At 42.1% G+C, this 19,803-nt stretch overlaps 1 protein-coding gene across 2 annotated transcripts in view; it reads left to right on the top strand.

Annotated features, from left to right (window-relative positions):
• PLXNA2 (plexin A2) overlaps positions 1-6,851 on the top strand; it is a 440,886-nt gene extending 434,035 nt beyond the window's left edge. For both annotated transcript variants that reach the window (XM_033152909.1, XM_033152910.1), the window contains exons 30-32: positions 1,778-1,990; positions 2,592-2,742; positions 5,176-6,851. In XM_033152909.1, the coding sequence (XP_033008800.1) occupies positions 1,778-1,990; positions 2,592-2,742; positions 5,176-5,271 (460 nt within the window). In that variant the 3' untranslated portion in view covers positions 5,272-6,851. The remainder of the gene's footprint in view (positions 1-1,777; positions 1,991-2,591; positions 2,743-5,175) is intronic.
• Positions 6,852-19,803: the final 12,952 nt, after the last annotated feature.

Below are 19,803 nucleotides of genomic sequence, written 5' to 3'. Positions count from 1 at the left end.
AGCCCAACTATGACCCAAAATTGGGCATACGCTCTTAAGTCTGCATTGATATTATCAGAAGCATGGCAGAATCTAGCCTGTCCCTAAACCTCTCACAGATGCTCAGGATCACTACACTCCCCCCCCCCAACCTTACCTTACCTACTGACAGGTTTAGGCTTATTCAATTTATACTTCTTTTCCCACTTTAACAAAATCTTGAAGTGATTTACAACCCAAGTAAAAAAATAAAAAAATAAAAATTGCATAAACATTATTAAAAACAGATTTTACAGCACAATAGCATATAATGTGCAGCCTAAATCTCCAGGAAAACATAAATATCTCTGCCTGACATCTGAAATGATGACAAGTTTGGCACCAGGGGAATTCCCTGGGGAAAGCATTTCTTCTGGTCTGCCAGAGGGAAGGAACCAACTCAGTTTTCCCTCCTGGCATAGAAACATAGGAAATAGCCCAATATATTCTGACTTGAAGTGGCTCTCCAGGATCTGAGGCCATCTCTTGCTTAAGATTGAATCTGAGAAACCGAATAGTGAGCTAAATTAAAAATCCATTCTCTAGAAATACTCAGTGGTTAAGCGGTAGTGGGCAGCATGGTGAAATGAAGGTGCTTACCTGACCTCCCAAGCAGGTGAGTCACTGCTGCTTACAAGGCAGCAGAGAGGGTAGCATAGTGCAAACACACTGGCAGGAGCAGAGGATTGGCTCAGCCAGTGCATTTGCACCTCACCTCTCCTGATAAGCAGCAGTGACTCATCTGCCAGGAGATTGGATAAGCACCTCTGTCCTACCACACCACCCGCAGCTGTATTTCAGGCAAGAATTACAAGTCACCAAGTTTACTTTCTAAACCAAGGAATTATCAAGTATAGCAATATCACTAATTTTCTCCAGCAATGGATGAAAATAGCTGTTGACCTGCCTGAGACTAGCCATTATTCACAAACTTCAGCAAAGAACATTTATGCAATCAAAAAGTATAGTTTTCTTTCTGAGGCTGGTTACCTGGTGTCTGAAACAGATACTCTTTTTAAATATATATATATATATATATATATATATATATATATATATATATATATAGGAAGACAGAGTTTTTGTTTTTTCTCAAAGGAAAAAACGTTATGTTAGCCTTCATGAGCAAAAGAGACAAACAAGTAAGTGAACACAGCATTGGCTCTCTTCAGATTAATTAAAAATTAAAGAGAAGGGCTGACACTCTTAAAAAAACTTATTGTGAGTTGGCTCTAGGTACCTAGGATGAGCCTATTGACACAATATACGTATGCAACAGGAACCTATTAACATATTAAATACAAACACATACCCATTTGGAGAGTAGCCATGGAGCAGGATTTGCACAGAACTGGCTAGAAGACATAATCACTCTAGTTCAGCACAAAAAACAACAAAAACAGAGTTCAACAAGAAAATAGCTCAACAGCTTTACAGGAAAAAGATGTTGAATTTGGCTGCAGTTTAGTTCCCAGTGTGATCTGGTTCTGATTCTTTTTCTGTACTGCTTGGAGCCTTTCTTGTTAAACATATACTCTTAATTTTTTGTGGGATTTGCATGCTATTTTGTGAGGAAGGAAGGAAGGAAGGAAGGAAGGAAGGAAGGAAGGAAGGAAGGAAGGAAAAAGAAAGAAAGAAAGAAAGAAAGAAAGAAAGAAAGAAAGAAAGAAAGAAAGAAAGAAAGAATGAATGAATTTTGGTGAAAGAAGATATGTTATTCTCTTCCTTGAACTTGTAATGTGTGCTTATGTTTCTACAGCCTTCCCCTCCGTTTCTGGGTGAATGTAATTAAAAATCCACAGTTTGTCTTCGACATCCATAAGGGAAGTATCACAGATGCCTGCCTCTCAGTTGTGGCCCAGACCTTTATGGATTCTTGCTCCACCTCAGAGCACCGTCTGGGCAAGGACTCCCCCTCCAACAAGCTGCTCTATGCTAAGGACATACCCAGCTATAAAAGCTGGGTAGAGAGGTCAGTGGGGATCGATGAATGCCTACTATGTTGTGAGCTTCTTCATCAAACTTCTCCCAAGTATACAGTTACTGTGGTACTTTGACTGAGAACTGCTGCATTGGGTTAGCACAGACAAAAAAGTGTTGTCTTCTTGTGTCATCAAAGATCTATTTGCACATACTGGAAGTGTTGTAGTATTAACCACAGTGTCCTCTCCCATTCACATTATTGTTTTGCTTCCTAATGTACTTTTCCTCTTTTTCTTTCAATTCATTCTAGTGCTGTTTTAGTTTTTGACTGAGCTTTCACTCTTTGATCATCAGTTGTTCCTCTCTCTTCTCAAACTCCAAAAGTATTTCTACAAGTGGAGTTGCTTGTTTTGTTTTCCATTACTAAGTAATACAGAGGTGGTTTTTTTCAGAAATAAGCAGTTGCTAGTTTTTATGTAATACTGTTAACTTGGCATGTGGCAACATATCCATTATTTGAAAAAATGCAACTTACTTTAAGCATCTTTATATATCCTACAAGACTTATCTGTCTAGCAATATACACATTCCTTTCTGTTTCCAAAGTACTGTACACTATTCTCATGTATTCTTTTCCATTTCTTTTGCAGGTATTATGCAGACATTGCAAAACTCCCAGCCATCAGTGACCAAGATATGAATGCCTACCTCGCAGAACAGTCACGCCTGCACTCTATTGATTTCAACATGCTGAGTGCACTCAATGAAATCTATTCCTATGTCAGCAAATACAGTGAGGAGGTGAGGAAATGTTTCTTCCCTGGAGGGGCCCAAGGAACTATTTGTCTCATGAGGCACCTGAGTGTTGTTGCCATAACATGATGGATAAGACACACAAGGCCTATTCAGTTACTATTCAGTGGGGAGGGGGCGGCATAGTGGAATCATGTAGGTGGCACAAAGACATAAATGCTGTCCCTTCAACACCCCCACTGCAACCCCACCAGCATCATTCCTAGTCTTTCCATCCTGAGCAGAAAGGGCTTGAGGAAGGATATAAATGCATTTGACTGAAGCTCTAAGGAGCCTGCTCACACTTCTATTCTGCAACACATAGGACTAAGCAGTTCAACCACCTTTGGATTTCACACACACACACCAACACCTAAAGAAAACATTTTGGATTGCAGCCTTAACAAATTACAATATTAAATATTAGTAGTAACATTTCATAAACAGGGCACCACAGCTAAGATGGCTCTCTCCCTAGTTGCTTTCAACTCAGCTGATAAAAGTCTATGTGCACAGTCAGGCTTGTACCTTGTCCCAAGCCATGAAGGGCTTTAAAGGTTAGCAAAAGCATATTGAATGCTGCTCAGAAATGGGCCAGTGATCAGTGCAGATAGGGTTGCGCTACGTCCAGAATTTCCTGGACATACCTGGAATACTGCAGTTGGAAGCAGTGTCCAGGTGGAGATCGTAAAAATGTCCAGGGAAATCTGGCAATCTATGTCGGCAGTGTTGTTTTTGCCATCTTTCCTTAAAAATAGCTCCAAAATTACTTTTTGAAATAAGTATCTAGTGAAGATACTTAAGAAAAGAAATTGGTCCCGGTCAAAAGCCTTTTAGCTATATTTGAACAGCAGACATGCCCCCCGCCCCCCATTACCCCATATCAAAAGATGTGTTTGAAACACCAGAGTTTTAAAAACAGCTTGCCATTGCCAGTTCTTGAGATTCTGGTCCCATATATCATAAACATATTCTTAGTGCAACTTGGAACCAAAAGAACCCAAACCATGCATGCTCCTAGTTTTTATGTATCACATCCTAATGGTTTAAAAACTAAACCATTAAAAGCCTGGTTAAATAAAATGAATGGTGTCAAAAAGAGAGAAAAGTAAGGGACTCTTCCTGAATTCCATAAGCAGAATGCCACAGCCAAAAAGTTCCTAATCACAGGCTAGTTTTTAATCTAGAAATCTAAAAGCAGTCATCTCTAAATTTCTATAAATGAGCTTGTAAATCCCTGTAGTATTGTAGATTTAAAATATGTGTTGTAAAATAGCTTTATTGTGAAATGTGGAGTAAAAACCCAAAAAACACCCTCTGAAGTGTTATTTGAGGCCTGTGATAATTTCTAGTTATCTTTGTCAGGTTGCCTCATTTGTGATTCTATCCACTATCTACCATTATCGAAATTTATTTCAAATAGAATTGAATTAGTGACTACTCTTCATCATTATGTAATTACATCACAGTCATCAGAGAAAGCAGAGTTGTGGTTTAAATGCTTATTTTTAAAAAGCTGCTTGAAAAGCCGAACTGCTCTCCAAATGCTTTCAAAAAAGCATTCTGACCTATGGTGCTGTCCCACCATCCCTTTCCCCCCCAGAAATGAATAGTATGGCACAACTCAAACACAATCTATTTTGCAAAGTGTTGCTGGCAGCATGGGCTCTTCTGATGGATACATCACTTGAAACCAAGTTCCCACCATCTGTTCAACCCTTTAATTTGCAGTGCAAGAAAAGCCTATTTTGCAATTACAACCATTAAAAGCAAGGCTTTTGTCATTTAATTGCATGTATAAGCGCGTGGTACTGAGCAGCAGCCATTTGCCGATTAGGGATGAGAACCTCATTACTTTCTTGTTAAATGATACAGGAAATGTAGCATCCAGAATATGATTGTGTTTTTTGCTGGTAATGTGCACCACTGTGATAACACAAAAATGAGTATGGGCTGGTGAAGGCAGTGGCACTCTGCTTTGCAGTCATTTTACCCTTAACCTTTTTCTTGAGGGGAAATACAGCTAAAGGCTAGGATTAGGTTGGTCATCTATCCTCATACATCTTCCAAGCTCTCTAAAAAAAAGTAACAGGTGTATATATATATATATATATAGTAACTACTAACAAAGCTAGACTGAAATGTCAGAACATCACTCCTGTGTACATATCTGGTTGGCCACTGTGAAACCAAGGTGCTGGACTTCTGATCCAGCAGGACTCCTTTTGGTTTTATGTGTAATCCACAGAATAGAATCAATGCAGTTTTCTTAGCAGAATATATATAGACACCAAAATACCAAGATTTTCTAAAACCATTTCTTTGTTTCCATCTTTCCTTTTTTCCATCCCTCTCTCCATTTAATCTGACTCACTATATTGGCTAGTTTTATTATTATTAGTTCTGTTCTTTCTAACGCATTGGCATTGATTTTGGTTCTAGATCATCGGGGCTCTGGAGCAGGATGAGCAGGCGCGCCGGCAGCGCTTGGCATACAAAGTAGAACAGCTTATTGGTGCCATGTCTATGGAGAGCTGAAGAAAGGAGCAGGATCTCCTGGAACAAAGAGATGGAAGTAGTTGCCTCAAAAACTTCTGGGAACTGAGTAAAACCAGCAAGGAGGCTGCTGGGAACACACCTAAAGTATACTGTGATAACATCCACCGAGGAAGAGATGTTAGCCCAGATACGTAGCTCAAAATTCGATCATCAGATTTCAGTCAAAAGGACAGGAGAAAACCAGTAACAATGGGACATCTGAAAAGGAAACCAGTTGGGTTTGCCAAGAAGTTCAGTTCCTCAAGTTGTACACCTAGAAAGGTTCTGGGAAGCCTAGATTCCTCCATGACTGCTGCTTTGCATGAAAGTTGTTTGATGTATATTAGGAGATAACAAAAATGCTATTTAAAGTTTTGTTTTGTTTTTTAAAGAAAAAGGAAAGAGAGAAGGAAAAAAAAGAATTGTAACAAAAACCACAGTGGCCACATCAAATATCCCATTGATAAAATTCCGCTGCATACACTGCCCCTCCCATCTCATGAGATCCCCGTTGTCTGTGGCTCAGATGGATGGTTCGCAAGTGGATTTTCACGCCTTTGGGAATGTTTGAAAAACTCCATTTATGCCTCTGCCTGGGAACTTACTGAAAGCCCCACAAGCACAAATTTGCACCAAACCTTTCAAATCGTGCAGCTGGGGAAAGAAAGTCCAGCAGTCTGTATCTGCAAGAGGCACTTAGGAGAAATGTACCTGAGTGGAAAAGCCATCCAATCCTTCAGCTCATCTGTCTTGAAATTCATCTTCAGCTGTGTATTTATAGAGTACAGATATTTTTTTAATACTCCTTATTTACCATTGGAGGGGCATCTGGTTTTATGAAAGTCCTTCATTCCTCTTCTGCATTGACACAAACCTTCGCCCTGTTGAAGAGATTCCTCCCTGTCTCTGTGTATTTGACAACTGTGTTCCTAAGGAATGTCCTGTCCTTTTTGAAGCTAAGGAAATTGTGAGTGGTTTAAACTGAAACTGGTGCATTGTGGGCTTCTTCAGGTGCAATTTGTGTAAAATCTAATTGGTTTTCTTAGTTGCTTGGGGTGTGGGTTGGTTAGCTTTTGGGTCGTTGTTTTCCTAGTCACTATGTGATTTCTTGCAGTAAAGGAAAAAATGTTTACAGCAAGTAATACTTGAAAAGTGTAGACCTAGTGAGGCAACATATTTATTGCTTTCCCACATTGGATTCACTGGTGCTTATGCAATCAGGACAAATGGCATTTGCATTTTTTCCCCCTCACACCATATGCAAGGTCATGGAAAGGTCGAGCATAAGACTTCTATGTCTAGTGGGAGGGAGACAAAAGGAAATGGCACGCTCTACATGCCTGTTATTGGCTGTTGTCTTTGTCTTTGTCCATGTGTCCCGTCTTGGGTTAGGTTTCTTAGCTGACCCTAACAGCCCATTTCTTAGTGATCAGTTGAAGGCTGCTGTCTGTGAGTTGTTGTTGTTGTTCCTTTTTTAAAAAAGAAAAAGACCAAAGCTTTCTTGTCCCTTTCGAGAGTGCCAAGTAGCAGGTGGGATGCTGTAAATATTTCTCTCTGTAATAAATATTGATATTTGTGCAGGCTGCAGCTAAGAAGGGTGACTGGGGCAAGACAATTAGGCCTAATGGAAGGCAGGATTATCGACCACACCGTTTCAGATCCCGTGACTGGAATCTGAGTCAGATTTGAAGTAGAATGGTTCCCTCAAGCGAGGTCTAGGAAGAAGCTGGTTGTGACACCAGCTTGTATGACCATTCTGACTGTGCCACCACCTCCCAAACTATAGCATTTTCAGCATAAGACAATTAAATGTCTAGGGTTTAAAACAGCTGCTCTTGATGGATTCAGTGGATACTATCGCCTGTCTGTTATAGGCATAGCTGTCAACTTTCCTCTTTTTTTTAAGGGAAATTCCCTTATTCCGAATAGGATTCCTCGCAAGAAAAGGGGAAAGTTGACAGCTATGGTTATAGGATGCCAGGGCACCAGTACTGTACTGGAAAACCTAAAGGTGTTTGGGGTGACCATTTAGTAACTTTGTATAGCTTTTTAATGAAGAGAATTCTCAGAATCGGAGAAAACAAGGGAGGAATTCAACATTATGCTAAGGTGAAAATTTGCTCTCTTCCCCCTGCACACTGTTCTGGAACACACACACACACACACACACACAATCAATTTTGGGGAGGATAGTGGCAAGCATGGGGAGGAGAGGGTTAAAGCCGTGTTGCACAAGTGAACGTCATTGTGCAGTGCTTCCACTGACGAGTCATTAGGTGAATCCCCAACCTAACTCCTAACTCACTTCTATAGCACCTATATATCTAAGCTATCTTCTAGGCCTATTCTTGCCACATTAGTCCAAAGCAGGATTTATATTTCAGAAGCACTATGGAAGGTACCATTACATGCATGAAGGGGGCTTCATGCAATTAGGAAGTGGGGTGGTGCTGGTGGCCCTACCCATAACATTGTGCACCTCCCTGGCCCCATGTTGAGCATGAACATCTGAAGAGGGGAAGCCTATGTTTCTAGAGCTCTATGTGCATAGGCTTCCACAAGATATGGAATTCTGCATGAATGGGTTTCCAAATTGCGTGGAAGTGCACAGGCGTAGTGCTGTCCACTTGTAGGCTTCCTCTCTTCAGCTGTCCATACTCACTGGGGTCAGGGAGGCTTGCAGTATCAGGGGAGGGACCACCTCAGCCCTCTTTCCTGTTTGTTGAGTGGAGTCCTTTCATGAGCAGGCTCATGCATTATTAAGATCCCGCTCATCATATGAGGAAGGAGCAACTTCTCTGGTAGAGCAGACACTTCTTGCCACTAAATGGCTTGGGCAACTACCCCTATTTCTCTCAGTGAGAGAGAAGGAGCTGCTTCCACAGAAGGATGAAGATGGTGGGTTGCAGGTTAAATTCCTTACTCTGTGAGAATCCCCAATTTTTACTTTCTAATCATTATCCTAAATGCTGCCAGCAAAAGGATAAAGGAAAGGAGCAACTTGGTGCTTTAATTATAATTCATTAAAAGCTGTGCCAAGCCCACTTTCCCCCTGATAATTCACTTTCATAAGTTTCCCTGGGCCCTGTTAATAGCCTGAAAGAAATACTAATGACTGACCTTGTGCAATAAGCCAAAGCCTTTGACATTCACAGCAGCCAAAGCTTTGCAGCCAGAAAGCTCTGATTTACATTGACTTGGCAGGAACAGGGACCAGTAGCCAAATGAATGGAGGCATCTCAGAAGAAGGACAGCTTGGTTTCCAGAGCATTACTTCTGTACTGTCTGGCAGTGTGAGTTTGATTGCAAGAGCAGGTTTGTCTCCTCTGTCCCTGAACTTAATTGTTAATGTTTAACAGCCATTTTTTGTTAAAAAGAATTTCCACTTCACCCAATTGCAGGTACTTCACAATTAGATCATGTTAGGTCTCCTTCAGTGCACTTTCATTTTTATTGGTTTTCACTGTTTTACAGATGTTCTGTATTTTCTTCATCTTTCCAAACTGAGGCTGCAGTTTCTTGCGTAGTCAAAAGTAGAGGAAGAGGTAACTCATCCAGAAGGGGTGGGTAACACTAGAGTTGCTGGTTTAGGTTGTGTAGCCATCTAGTGGCAAAATGCACATCAATTGGCTTGATCCTTTTGTTGTTAGCAGGTGTCAGACATGCTTATTCAGGCACTGTCTGCAAGTGCTCCCTTAACTATAAGCATTGCTTTCTACAGTTACACTTTTCCATTGTATACTGATGATCTCCACACACAGTTTTTAAGGCTGGAAGGGATCTCCTGTGTGGTATCATTTCTTCTAGTATTTTCTGCCCTCTGGCTGGATGAAATTTATCTAAAGCTGAACAGGGAATACAACTTGTTCTCAAATTTCTGCTCCACAATTAAATAAATATGGAAACCAAACGGCTACCGAACAGTCTATTTATGGCTGCTTCATAGCCTAATTCATGGATGGCTTAAGTATTGTGGGGTAAGATTCAAATACTGTTTTCTTTGGACAGCAGCAGGGTTTGAGCATTTAAAAGTCGTTGCATTTGCCTTAGGTGACATTCCCGATCTGTGTCAGTGACTCCTTCCCCTGATGTTTGAGTCCCAGCCCGTTCTGTTTCAGGTGTTTTCACATCAAAGCCAGAGACGTCGTTTCTGGAATTTCTGTGCCTAGCATGGCCGTTTGAATAATTCCATTTAATCTTCCATTGATGAGTGCTATCCAGAGCCATCAAAGAGCCCACTGCAAGGGGTAGTGATGTGCTAATCAAATGCTTCTTTCCTTTGAAGGCCTTCATTTTTAAAAAATAAAATAAAATTCCATCTAGTTAGCACACTTGCCTGCCCCTGCTGCAGTGGGCTCCCCCCCCCCTTCTCCCAGCACTAAAATTCTGCATCCGCTTCACTTGCCAAAGCAATGAACCCTACTGTCTGTAATAGGTTCCATGATCATTTAGAGTGTGGTAGAAGGGGTAAAGGGCTAAAGTGCTACAGCTGTTCTGAGAAGAGCCTCTAGCTAAATTAACAATTTGTGTTGCAAAAATGTTTATTATTTTATTTAAAACAGGTTTAGGTCACCTTAAAAAGATAGAAACCCCCTCAAAGTGGCTTACAAGGTAAAATCAAATACAGTCACAATCTGAAAATACATAATAAAAGCCAGCAGTAGTAAAACAACAACAACAACACCAACACCTGACTGACCCAAAATTACACATATTGAACCAGCTATTGAACCATGAAACAGCCAAAGGAAATATCTCATGTAAAAGCCAGATCTTTAATGTGCTCCAAAAAGCCTGTAACAATTAAGTCTTCCCAGTGGTGATGTATACCAGCAGTGCGGGGCCACTGCAGAAGAGGCTCTCTCCTCTGTGCCTGCCAATCTGACTACTCTCAGAGGACAGCATGTAAGAAGGGTGGTTGGTGATCATAACACGTAGGCAGGCTGTTAGGAATGAAGGTGGTCCTTTGGTTGACTCAGCCCCAAACTTTTTTAATGCTTTAAAAATTAAAAACAGCACTTTAAATTGGGATCAGAAGTCCACAGGCAGCCAGTTCAGCTGTTGCCATGTGTCACCTGAATTGACCTCCTGGCTTCCGCCAGAACTTGAGTAGTTACATTTTGCAGTAGCTGAAGTTTCTGAACTCTCTGCAAATGCAATCCTACATACAGCACTGATGCAACTAGTACACATATCTACCGCAGATAGGCTGCTGTGCCAACAGCTACCCTAAGCTGACAAAGAGCACACGTACCCACCTCAGCCACCTAAGCATCCCTATTTAGTGCCTATTTAGTGTCAGCTCCCTTGGCCAATAAAGCAAGATGAGCACCGCAACCCCAGAGTCGTCCGCGACTGGAACTAACAGTCAGGGGTCCCTTTACTTTTACCTAGTGTGGACTTGGCTCTTAAGAGGGAGTGCAGCCCCATCTAAGCTCAGTTGTAAAATAGTCTCCTTCCAAAATAGTCTATTTCCCTACCTGTTGTACCTCCATGTTTTCTAGACTCAGTATCATTGTCATGGGCTGACATCATAAAGTAGGACTTTTTATCAAAGTGTCCTCCCATTCCTTGCTGTTAACAATATTTTGGGTCAAAAGAATGCCTGCCAGGGCAGCTCATTTCTCCCCTCTGCCAAAGTGGTAGAAGGGGTCCCAGACCCCTTTAGCAGCAGGTACTTTGCTAGAATGGTCCCACTTACTCATTTGAGTTTACTTCAGTTTAAGTGAAATCATTTGTCATCATATCCTCTAGATGAACTGCCCCAAAATTTCATCAGCCCAACAAAGGGGCCAAAGTTTTGATTATATGTCATTTGTGCATCTCAGTGTAGTGTCTCTTCTCTTAAATTTTTCCTCCCACCCAAACATAAGAGCTGCTGGTATTGTGTTTCAATTCTTCTCCAAGTAGCCCTGTTTGTTCACCTAAGCAGCGTAGTGTGTGGATGGATGGAACTCATCTGCAACCACTCCAGTTAGAGGTAGACAATGTCTTAGGATGCCTCCAGTGTGCAACTGTTGCAATAATGGAAAGGCATAGTTGGCATGTGTTTTGTTGCTCTTGCTTGCCATGCTCTAGATGTCTGTGGAACTACAGGACCTGGATGAAGGATTGAGAACATCCCTGGAAGGCTCCAGTTTGAGAGAACTCGTATTTCAACTTGGGTAAGAATGAGAGCAGTTCCCATTAGCATTGCCAGGTGCTGTGACTTCCCCTTCAGCCCTCCTTTTAGGCTCCAGTATTATCTACAGTCACCTGTCAATGGGAGTCAGTTCAACAGGCAAAATGAAACAAAAATAGCCTGACCTGATTAAGCTTTGGGGGAGGAGAGAGAGGCTGAGTGGAGACTGAACCCTGGTGAAAAAGGACACAGCAGCAGGAGCAGTTGGAGAAGAATAAATATCCAACATGAAAGAGCCATTTAAACTCCAGTAGAGCTAGAGTTTATCAGATTTCAGCATTCCATTTGTATTATAAACCACAAGCCAGTAACAATACGGAGAGATGCTAAATGTATATGTTTATTTGCTAGTGAGCAGTCTGATCTTCTAAATAATAAATGTGTTTCCAGAGATAACTTCTCTTTCTTCCCCAGTTAGTTCTGGTTCCCATTAGCTGTTACCCATCTGTCCAAGATCCCATCCAGTGAGCACAGCAGTGGGAGCTAAGTGTAAAATATTCAAGAGATGTGCATCATTTTTCAAGATACTAGCTGAATTTTCCAAAACTATCAACAATAAACAGATCTCCCTCCTTTTGTATCTGTGTGTGATGACTACCAATCAACCTCATACCTTGCCAGTGTAATGCAGATAAGGCACCTTACCTTTGTAGACAGGGATATGTACCAAGGGATGTTAATTTGAGTTTGATGCATTAGCTTACTCTTAGGAGTTTCTAAAAGAAATCATAGCCCATAAACCAATGTGCTGAGGAAAGGCCACAATCTAAATGCAGGTCATTCTTAGAAGAATTTTAAAAAATGTTTTAAAATTGAAACACCTTTTGAATGTATTTCCTTTTGAAAGACTTCATCGGAATTTAAAAAATGGTTCTGTGGAATTCCAGTAAAATATGTCTCTGAAGGATTTTGTAGTGTTTTGAAATATTCTTGAGATCTTCTGTGACTTTAATCCCCCCCATTCCAAATGTACATCTTCACTTAGTATATATAACTAGCAGTGTCTCACAATACTAGAAAATGAGAAGAAGCATGAGTCAGCCATTCATTCTCTTTTTGGACTTCTTTTGCCACTTGCAAATGGGGACCTTTTCCCTCAGTTCTCTGAGTGAGAAGAATGAGCTGGGAATCAGGTATCTCACCAGAAGAGAGATTGCAAAAATTTCTTTGATACATTACATCAGAAGTGCAAAAAAGAAAATGCACTCATTCTTCCTCCTAAAGCATGGGTAGGCAACCTAAGGCCCGGGGGCCGGATCTGGCCCAATCGCCTTCTATATCCGGTCCGTGGACAGTCCGGGAATCAGCATGTTTTTATATGAGTAGAATGTGTCCTTTCATTTAAAATGCATCTCTGGGTTATTTATGGGGCATAGGAATACGTTCATTTCCCCACCACCACCACCAAAAAAATAGTCTGGCCCCCCATAAGGTCTGAGGGACAGTGGACTGGCCCCCTGCTGAAAAAGTTTGCTGACCTCTGTCCTAAAGCCATCCTGGGAACCATAAGCAGTGTTTCCAGTCAAATTGAGGATACAAATGAACTCCAGAACCCTGTGTAATCATTTATGCATCTGTAAGCCAGGGATGGTGAACAAGTGACCCTCTAGCAGTTGTTGAACTTCAGCCCCAGCCAGCATGGCTGATGGTCAGAGATGACGGGAGCGGTAGTTTAGCAACCTCTGGAGGGCCACAGCTTCCACAGCCCTGCTGTAAACAATTTTCAGATCTGGTGACCATCTTGAAGGGATTTCATAAGGAATCCATGTAGAGAGCTCCCCCCATAACATTTCAAGGCTCTGTGGTACATCTGTATCCTTACCTCAGATGCAGGCAGGGAGAGAATCTGCCTAGATGCTGTGTTCAACTCCTATTAGCAACAAACACAGCATCAGGAAAATTTGAAGAACATAACGCAATTCATCTCATCTAGTCATTTGAGACTGCCATTGCTTTTCAACATATGGAATCAATCAGGTCACGTAACTGAAACACAGTTTGTTTTCAATGTGGTTAGTGCTTAGGTGTCCGTGTTTGTCTATTGTTTTTGACCAGAATTTCTCTTTTATGTTGTCTATATTTTGCCTTCTTGTCTGTGTATTTCCCCCCTTCACAGATGGAACCTGATGAGGGTCTGAGTCTGAAAAATACATTTATACCAATAAACAAGCAGAAGTGTGGACACTTTAACCCTTCCATATCTTTTGTTTTGTCTTGTTACAAGGCATGTGGTGCTTCAGAGAAGTCAGCAACATTTTAAAACCAACTTTTCATATGGTTGTTTTTTAAGAAAACCATGTTGTTGGCCAAAAATGGACGCTTTTTTAATAGGATACTATAAATTTGGGGTGGGTGAGATACCAAAATACACTTGACAACTTGTTCATAAGTAAAAAGGGAACTTTGGTACCTGTCAGTTTTAATTCTCCAAAATTTAGTACCATTTCTGAAAAGTAAAAATTGTTGGCATTTCAAAATTTGCTGTCAACATTCTGCTTAGATAATGTCCCAGTGATCTTGGAACAAGATATTGGAAGGTTTACAGGGACCGTACTTTGCACAAACAGTTTCTGAAATGGTGCTTTTGTTTTGAAATGTTCAAAACACTTTCTAGATTTATTGTGAGCATGATATAGGTCTTGTCCATAAGCTTTCATTGTGCCTGACAGCAGGATGGGGGTTATTTACAACCAAGTATGTTTGAACAGCACTGGTGGCCAAATCCACCGAGCAGCTCCTACCAAGCCTTTTTAAAATGGATGGGGGCCCTGAAGATGCGATGCTCGGTGAATTCCTTTCCAGTGTTGTGCTACAAGGAATCTTTATTCTCATTTGATGTTTCGTTCTGTAACTGCACTAATATCAAAAATAATAATAGAGAGGACCCAAATCTTGTGGAATTAATCTGGTGGGATTTCTAATAATGATCCAGTTGAGTACTGTAAGGAAGATTTGAGGTGGCATGAGAAAGGGCTTTTATTTAATTTGTCCCATTCCTGGAACTGAATTGCTGCAGCAGTCTGGTAAGGCTGTTGGACTGCATAGCCTACATGTACCCACTTTACACTACCCTAAACATTTTCTCATCCTCTTCCTCCTCCTTTATACTTGACACACTGGAGTTCTGTATTATATTTTTTTTTAAGATGGTTGTCTGGTTTTTGTTGTTTTTACAAGTGTTGTGGGGGGAATGTAAGAAAGCTGAAGTATTTAAAAAAAATGTTCCAAGGGGAAAAAAGGTTTTTGTTATTATTCTAATATATTATTGTGTACCTATTGTAAATATGAAACACTCCTATTTTGCAATCCAAGGACTCACTTTGTACTGTTGTTATATATAAATAAAGTTTACTGGATAAAAATATCTGTATCTTGTTCCTGAGTGAGCTTGGCTTGGGATAGGTAGGATTTACTACTGCTTGCACTTGCTAAACCAGTGAGGGATATTTACTTGCTGTGTTGCACCAGTAATAAATCAGTAACGGGAGATGCGAAACGAAATATTTAATCTCCAATTTATTTTTGCAACATGCCAAGCACTTAAAACTCAAGAGGCTGAAGAAGAAGAAGAAGGTTAAACACTGCCATCTAGCTACATGTACTGATTTTTTTCCTTAACAAAGAAACATTTCCTCCAGCAATGACTGTTTTCTTTAAAAAAAAAAGTCATACTATTGAGAAATAATTGTGAGTGTCAAATAATTAAGAGTGAGGAAATACTTGTTTAGGTTGTGGAATGATAATGATAATGGGGAACATTTTGTTTTCTGTGCTGACTCTCCTTTTAGGGTATGGGCACATTCATTTGTACCTGGCCTGCTGTATGATCATGAGGAGCACATTTCCACGATATCCCTCCTTCTACAGCCAAAGAATATGCACCTTCACATTTAGCCTTTTATAGCAAGAGATTTGTGTTTTAATTCACACCTTGATCAGGTTCCCAATTCTCTATGGCATATATACGCTTCCTTCTCTAAATGAGGAGCTGCATGCACAAATGGGTGTTGCATAGAAGGTTTATAGGCCTACAATATGTAGGCGTAGCACAGGTCAGAAAATCAGCAATAACCTGAACAGCTGGATAACATCACCAGTTATCTGGTGCAACATGTGAGTATCTGCAAGTGTGCTCATATGATGCTGGGTGGTGTTGCTAGTGTGTTTAGTGAATATCTTGGAATCCACCTCCCCCCCCTTATTGGTTCATCCAGAGAAATCTGATCCTGCATGTAACTTGGCATCATGCATGATTGTCAAAGGCATAATCTTCAAGGTAAGACATTGAATGAGCTGCTTGATTAAGCTGAGTACTTTAGATCAGGTTTCTAAGAGAATTTAGTATTCATTTGACTATTTGTTGACTATTCCGTCAATCCTGTTGCTTGTTCTAAACATTCTATGGGACTTCCCATTAGCATGCAAAATCCTCTTCATATTGAAACAGTGAGTGATGCTACCTCAGTAACATATTACTTCTCTCCATGTGATACCAGTGCCTCTCATGGAGAGTACCCACAGCCAAGCTCTCCAAGTCTAAACAATAAGTCAGGATCGTACAGAGAGTGGTGTTACATGATGCATGTTATGGAAAAGACACCAAGCAGAAGCTGTTTCAAGTGACCTCTGAACAATAGTCATAACACATACACAGATCCTTAAATTATAAATTCTGGCGTGTAAGATCTCCACCAAGACAGTTGTGAGCTGGCATTCTTCACTGAGCTGTTTCCCCCTGCTCACATAGTATATTAGATTACTTATATTTACTTTCTCTAAATTATTAAGCAGGAAGCAGTAATCAGAAGGAACTATTGATGGATGCTGGGGAGAGATTTTTTGTTTTCGTTTCTGGAAAAGTGATAACATATCCATGTGTCTTGCCTGTTTTCTGTTGTACTCTGCTGCAATAAACCTTTATTCGGACACCAGAAAAATCAAGCTTGTGTCCACCAACAGCATAAAGTCATCTTAGATGAAGCTAGCAAACTCACTCAAATTACAACAAAAAGAAGGGTACTACACCTAACAATGATGGACCTTACCACAAAGTATGCCACAAATTTTAATGCTGCAAAAAACTTGTCATATGGATGCTTCAGTAGAAGTTGGACTACATGACCCTTGGGGTCCTTTCTAACTCTACAGTTCTATGATTCTATTATTTTCCTCTCCCCACTTAACAAATACTGTGGTGCCCATTAGATACTATAACATGTTTTTCATTGTGTTATCTCAGGGTTCTAGCATAAAGGCCCACCACCATATGGCTAATCTTAAAGTCCCTTAGGACTTTCAGAAGCACTTAGGGATGGTAAAGTGTAAAAACACACATGTATGGGCACATAAAGGTTTGTGTTGGTTCACAGAAAATAACTGATTTCTCATTAATTTTGTCGCTGATCTACTGAGCAAGAAATGCTGGCTACAGCCCTGCTCTTGAGGACCTGGTACTCACCATGAAGTTGTTACCCTTGAGTACCCCATGGAAAAAGCAGTGAGTGTGTGTGTGCGCGCGTGCACGTGCATGCACACACCCACCCACACCCACAATTTTCTCATGAAAATTGAAAGGGTGGAGGGAGGAACTGTCAACCATAAGGGTTCAGAGGTGCCTTGAAAATAAGGTGGCCAAGTGCAAAAAAGGAGAGGGTTCCTGCACCTTTAATAGTTGTTTGGAAGAGGTAATTGCAGCAGGTGTTGCTTATTAATGATGCAAGCTACACCTGCTGAAAGTCCCTTCAACTCAGCTATTCTAGGTATAGGAGCCACCCACCCTTGTATCTGGCCACACTTTTGAAAACACAATTGGAACTGAGCTGGTACAGCAACATTATTCTACCCTGGTCCAAATCCTGTAGTGACAATTTAGTTAGATTTCCCCAGGGCAGGGGTCTGCAACCTTTAAGACCAAAAGAGCCACTTGGACCCGTTTCCGAAGGGAAAAAAAACAACTAGGAGCCGCAAAACCATTGCGACATTTAAAACAAATATAACACTGCATTTTATTTTTAAAAATCCGATTTAAATTTAAAAAAATCCGATTTAAATTTAAAAAATCCGATTTAAATAAAAAAAATCCGATTTAAATAAAAAAATCCGATTTAAATAAAAAAATCCAATTTTTTAATTAAAAAAACCCATTCATTTTTATCCACCCTGGGGACCACTACCAGGTCACAGCCTGATCCAAGGTGGGTTGCAACAGCATACAAATATTTGATTTGTTGTTTTTTTTAAAAAAAAAAAAAAAATATGAGTCCTCAACTGCACACTTGTGTTAAATGTTTGTCCCATGTCTTATTGAAGACTGCTGGCTTTTACAATAATCTTAGTGTCTTTTACCCTTAATATTCCAGACCAGAGGCTATGTTCACCTCTTCCAACCTCCTCTCTGCTAAATAAAGCACAGAATTGCACCAGAGAAGCCTGTGATGTTTGTGCTGACTTGCATACAGGTGGCTGTAGTAGTTCGTAGTGTTTCAAACCTTTTTAGGGGAGTTCCCTGCCCCTTAATGACAATGGCGATAGATTTTGCACATGAACACAGATCCAAGTTAGGACTCCTCTCTTCCACGCCAACAGGTGCTTTGTCAAGGCTCCCCTAACACACACTCAGGACAGAGGAAAAACTGCAAAACGTCCCGGCCTTGCTCCGGGGCGGAGAGAGACGCGCGCCCGCAAGAGTGCGGTCTGAGGCTGCGAGCGGAACCAGGAGCGAAGGAGGCAGCGGCAGGGAAACAGGCGCCGCTTCCTCGACCATTTTTAAAAAGAGGGCTTCCCCCCTCGCCCGCCACCCGCCGCCCCTGGCCCAGCCCGCAGCTGCCTACCTCGTCGTCGCCTCGACGCAGCAGACAGCAGCCTTCCGAGAGGAACCGCGGCCAGCCCTCCCCCGCGGTCCCACGACCCAGCCAAGGAGTCCTGGCCTCCAGTGCCCGTGCAGGGACGCGTCTGAAGGCCCCCTTCCTGCCCCCATCCCGTCCCGCCTCCCAGCTGCCTCTGGATGCCGCGAGGTCCCACATACCCGCCGACCCCGGAGCTCCCCTGTCCGCCCCGAGGCCGCCTCCTACGCTAGGAAGACTTCCGGAGCTGGGCAGGGTTGGTCCCGCCAGGCAGGCTTGGGGGGCGGCCTCTCCCATGGGCGCCTGCTTCGGAGGCGGAGGCGGGGTCTTCAAAATTCCCCCTCCCGCTCGCCCAGCTCCATCTCTTCCTGAAGGAGCGTGCGCGCCTCAGGCGCGCTCCCCGCCAGAGCCCTCGGCTGAGCTGCGCCACCTCTACTGCGTCCCCACCGCCTCTGAGCCCCGCTGCCCCGGCCAGGTTATCCTGGGTACGCCCCTGACCAGCGCCCTCAGCCTCCGGAGGGCGGGCTGCCGGCCAGCTGGAGGGAGGTCGCTGCCAGCTGGAGAAGTGGGCGGGCGTATCCGCCCCGGAGCCGCGGCAGCCGTGTAAAAGAGCCGCATGCGGCTCCGGAGCCGCAGGTTGCTGACCCCCGCCCCAGGGGGACATTTCCTAACTTTCAAAGACAGTGAACAAATACTTAGATCAGGAAACTTCCTGTGGTTGCTGAAACCCCTTTCAAAAAACCTGGCTTCCAATGTGGATATTTAACTGTACAATCTGGTATCTGAAGAAGTGTGCATGCACACGAAAGCTCATACCAGTAACAAACGTAGCTGGTCTCTAAGGTGCTGCTGGAAGAATTTTTTTGTTTTGTTTTGTTTATACATTCTCAGGAATGCCTGTGCAGAAGAAAGTCCTACTTACTCAACGGGAATTGCTGCCAGGTGAATGTGCATGGGGTTGCAACGCCTAACCTAAAGCCTCAGATTAAAGGTGAGCAAACATTCATCCCAGTCTAGTGACTAGTCCTTGTGAGCTGTTTTTGTGGTGGTGTGAACTGGTATATATTCCCATGATGTTGCAAAACAGGTTCATTCCTGAGCTGCATGTTTCAAATCTGTCACTGCAAACAAGTGGAAGTGGGGGGGGGGGTGGCTCAGGCCATCCATTTTCAGTTCCGCTTCAGAAAATCAATCTCAACCAGGAACTGAGAACCTATGCACAATGCATGGCATTCTTGTTTTCCTAAAGATCTTGGGAGGTAAGCTGTTATCTCAGCTGCAAGGATAAAGCATAATCTTTCAAAAATGCATTACCAACTTTGTACCATAAGAGAGAGCTCCAGGGGAATCTTTCGTTTGCTGACTAGTCTGGCTTGATTTAGTGAAGCTGCATGTGAACCTTGTTTACATATTAAGGCATGAGTTCTGAGCAGGCTCTCCTCCCAGAAACAATTGTTCCTTGAGGTAGAAAGAATGCACTGCCTTTCCCAGCTTGTCCTTTGAGCCGGC

Source organism: Lacerta agilis, chromosome 6, assembly GCF_009819535.1.
Source record: "Lacerta agilis isolate rLacAgi1 chromosome 6, rLacAgi1.pri, whole genome shotgun sequence".
Lineage (NCBI taxonomy): Eukaryota > Metazoa > Chordata > Lepidosauria > Squamata > Lacertidae > Lacerta > Lacerta agilis.
The sequence above is the reverse complement of the archived record's forward strand: the minus strand, read 5'-3'. Positions and strand labels throughout refer to the sequence as shown.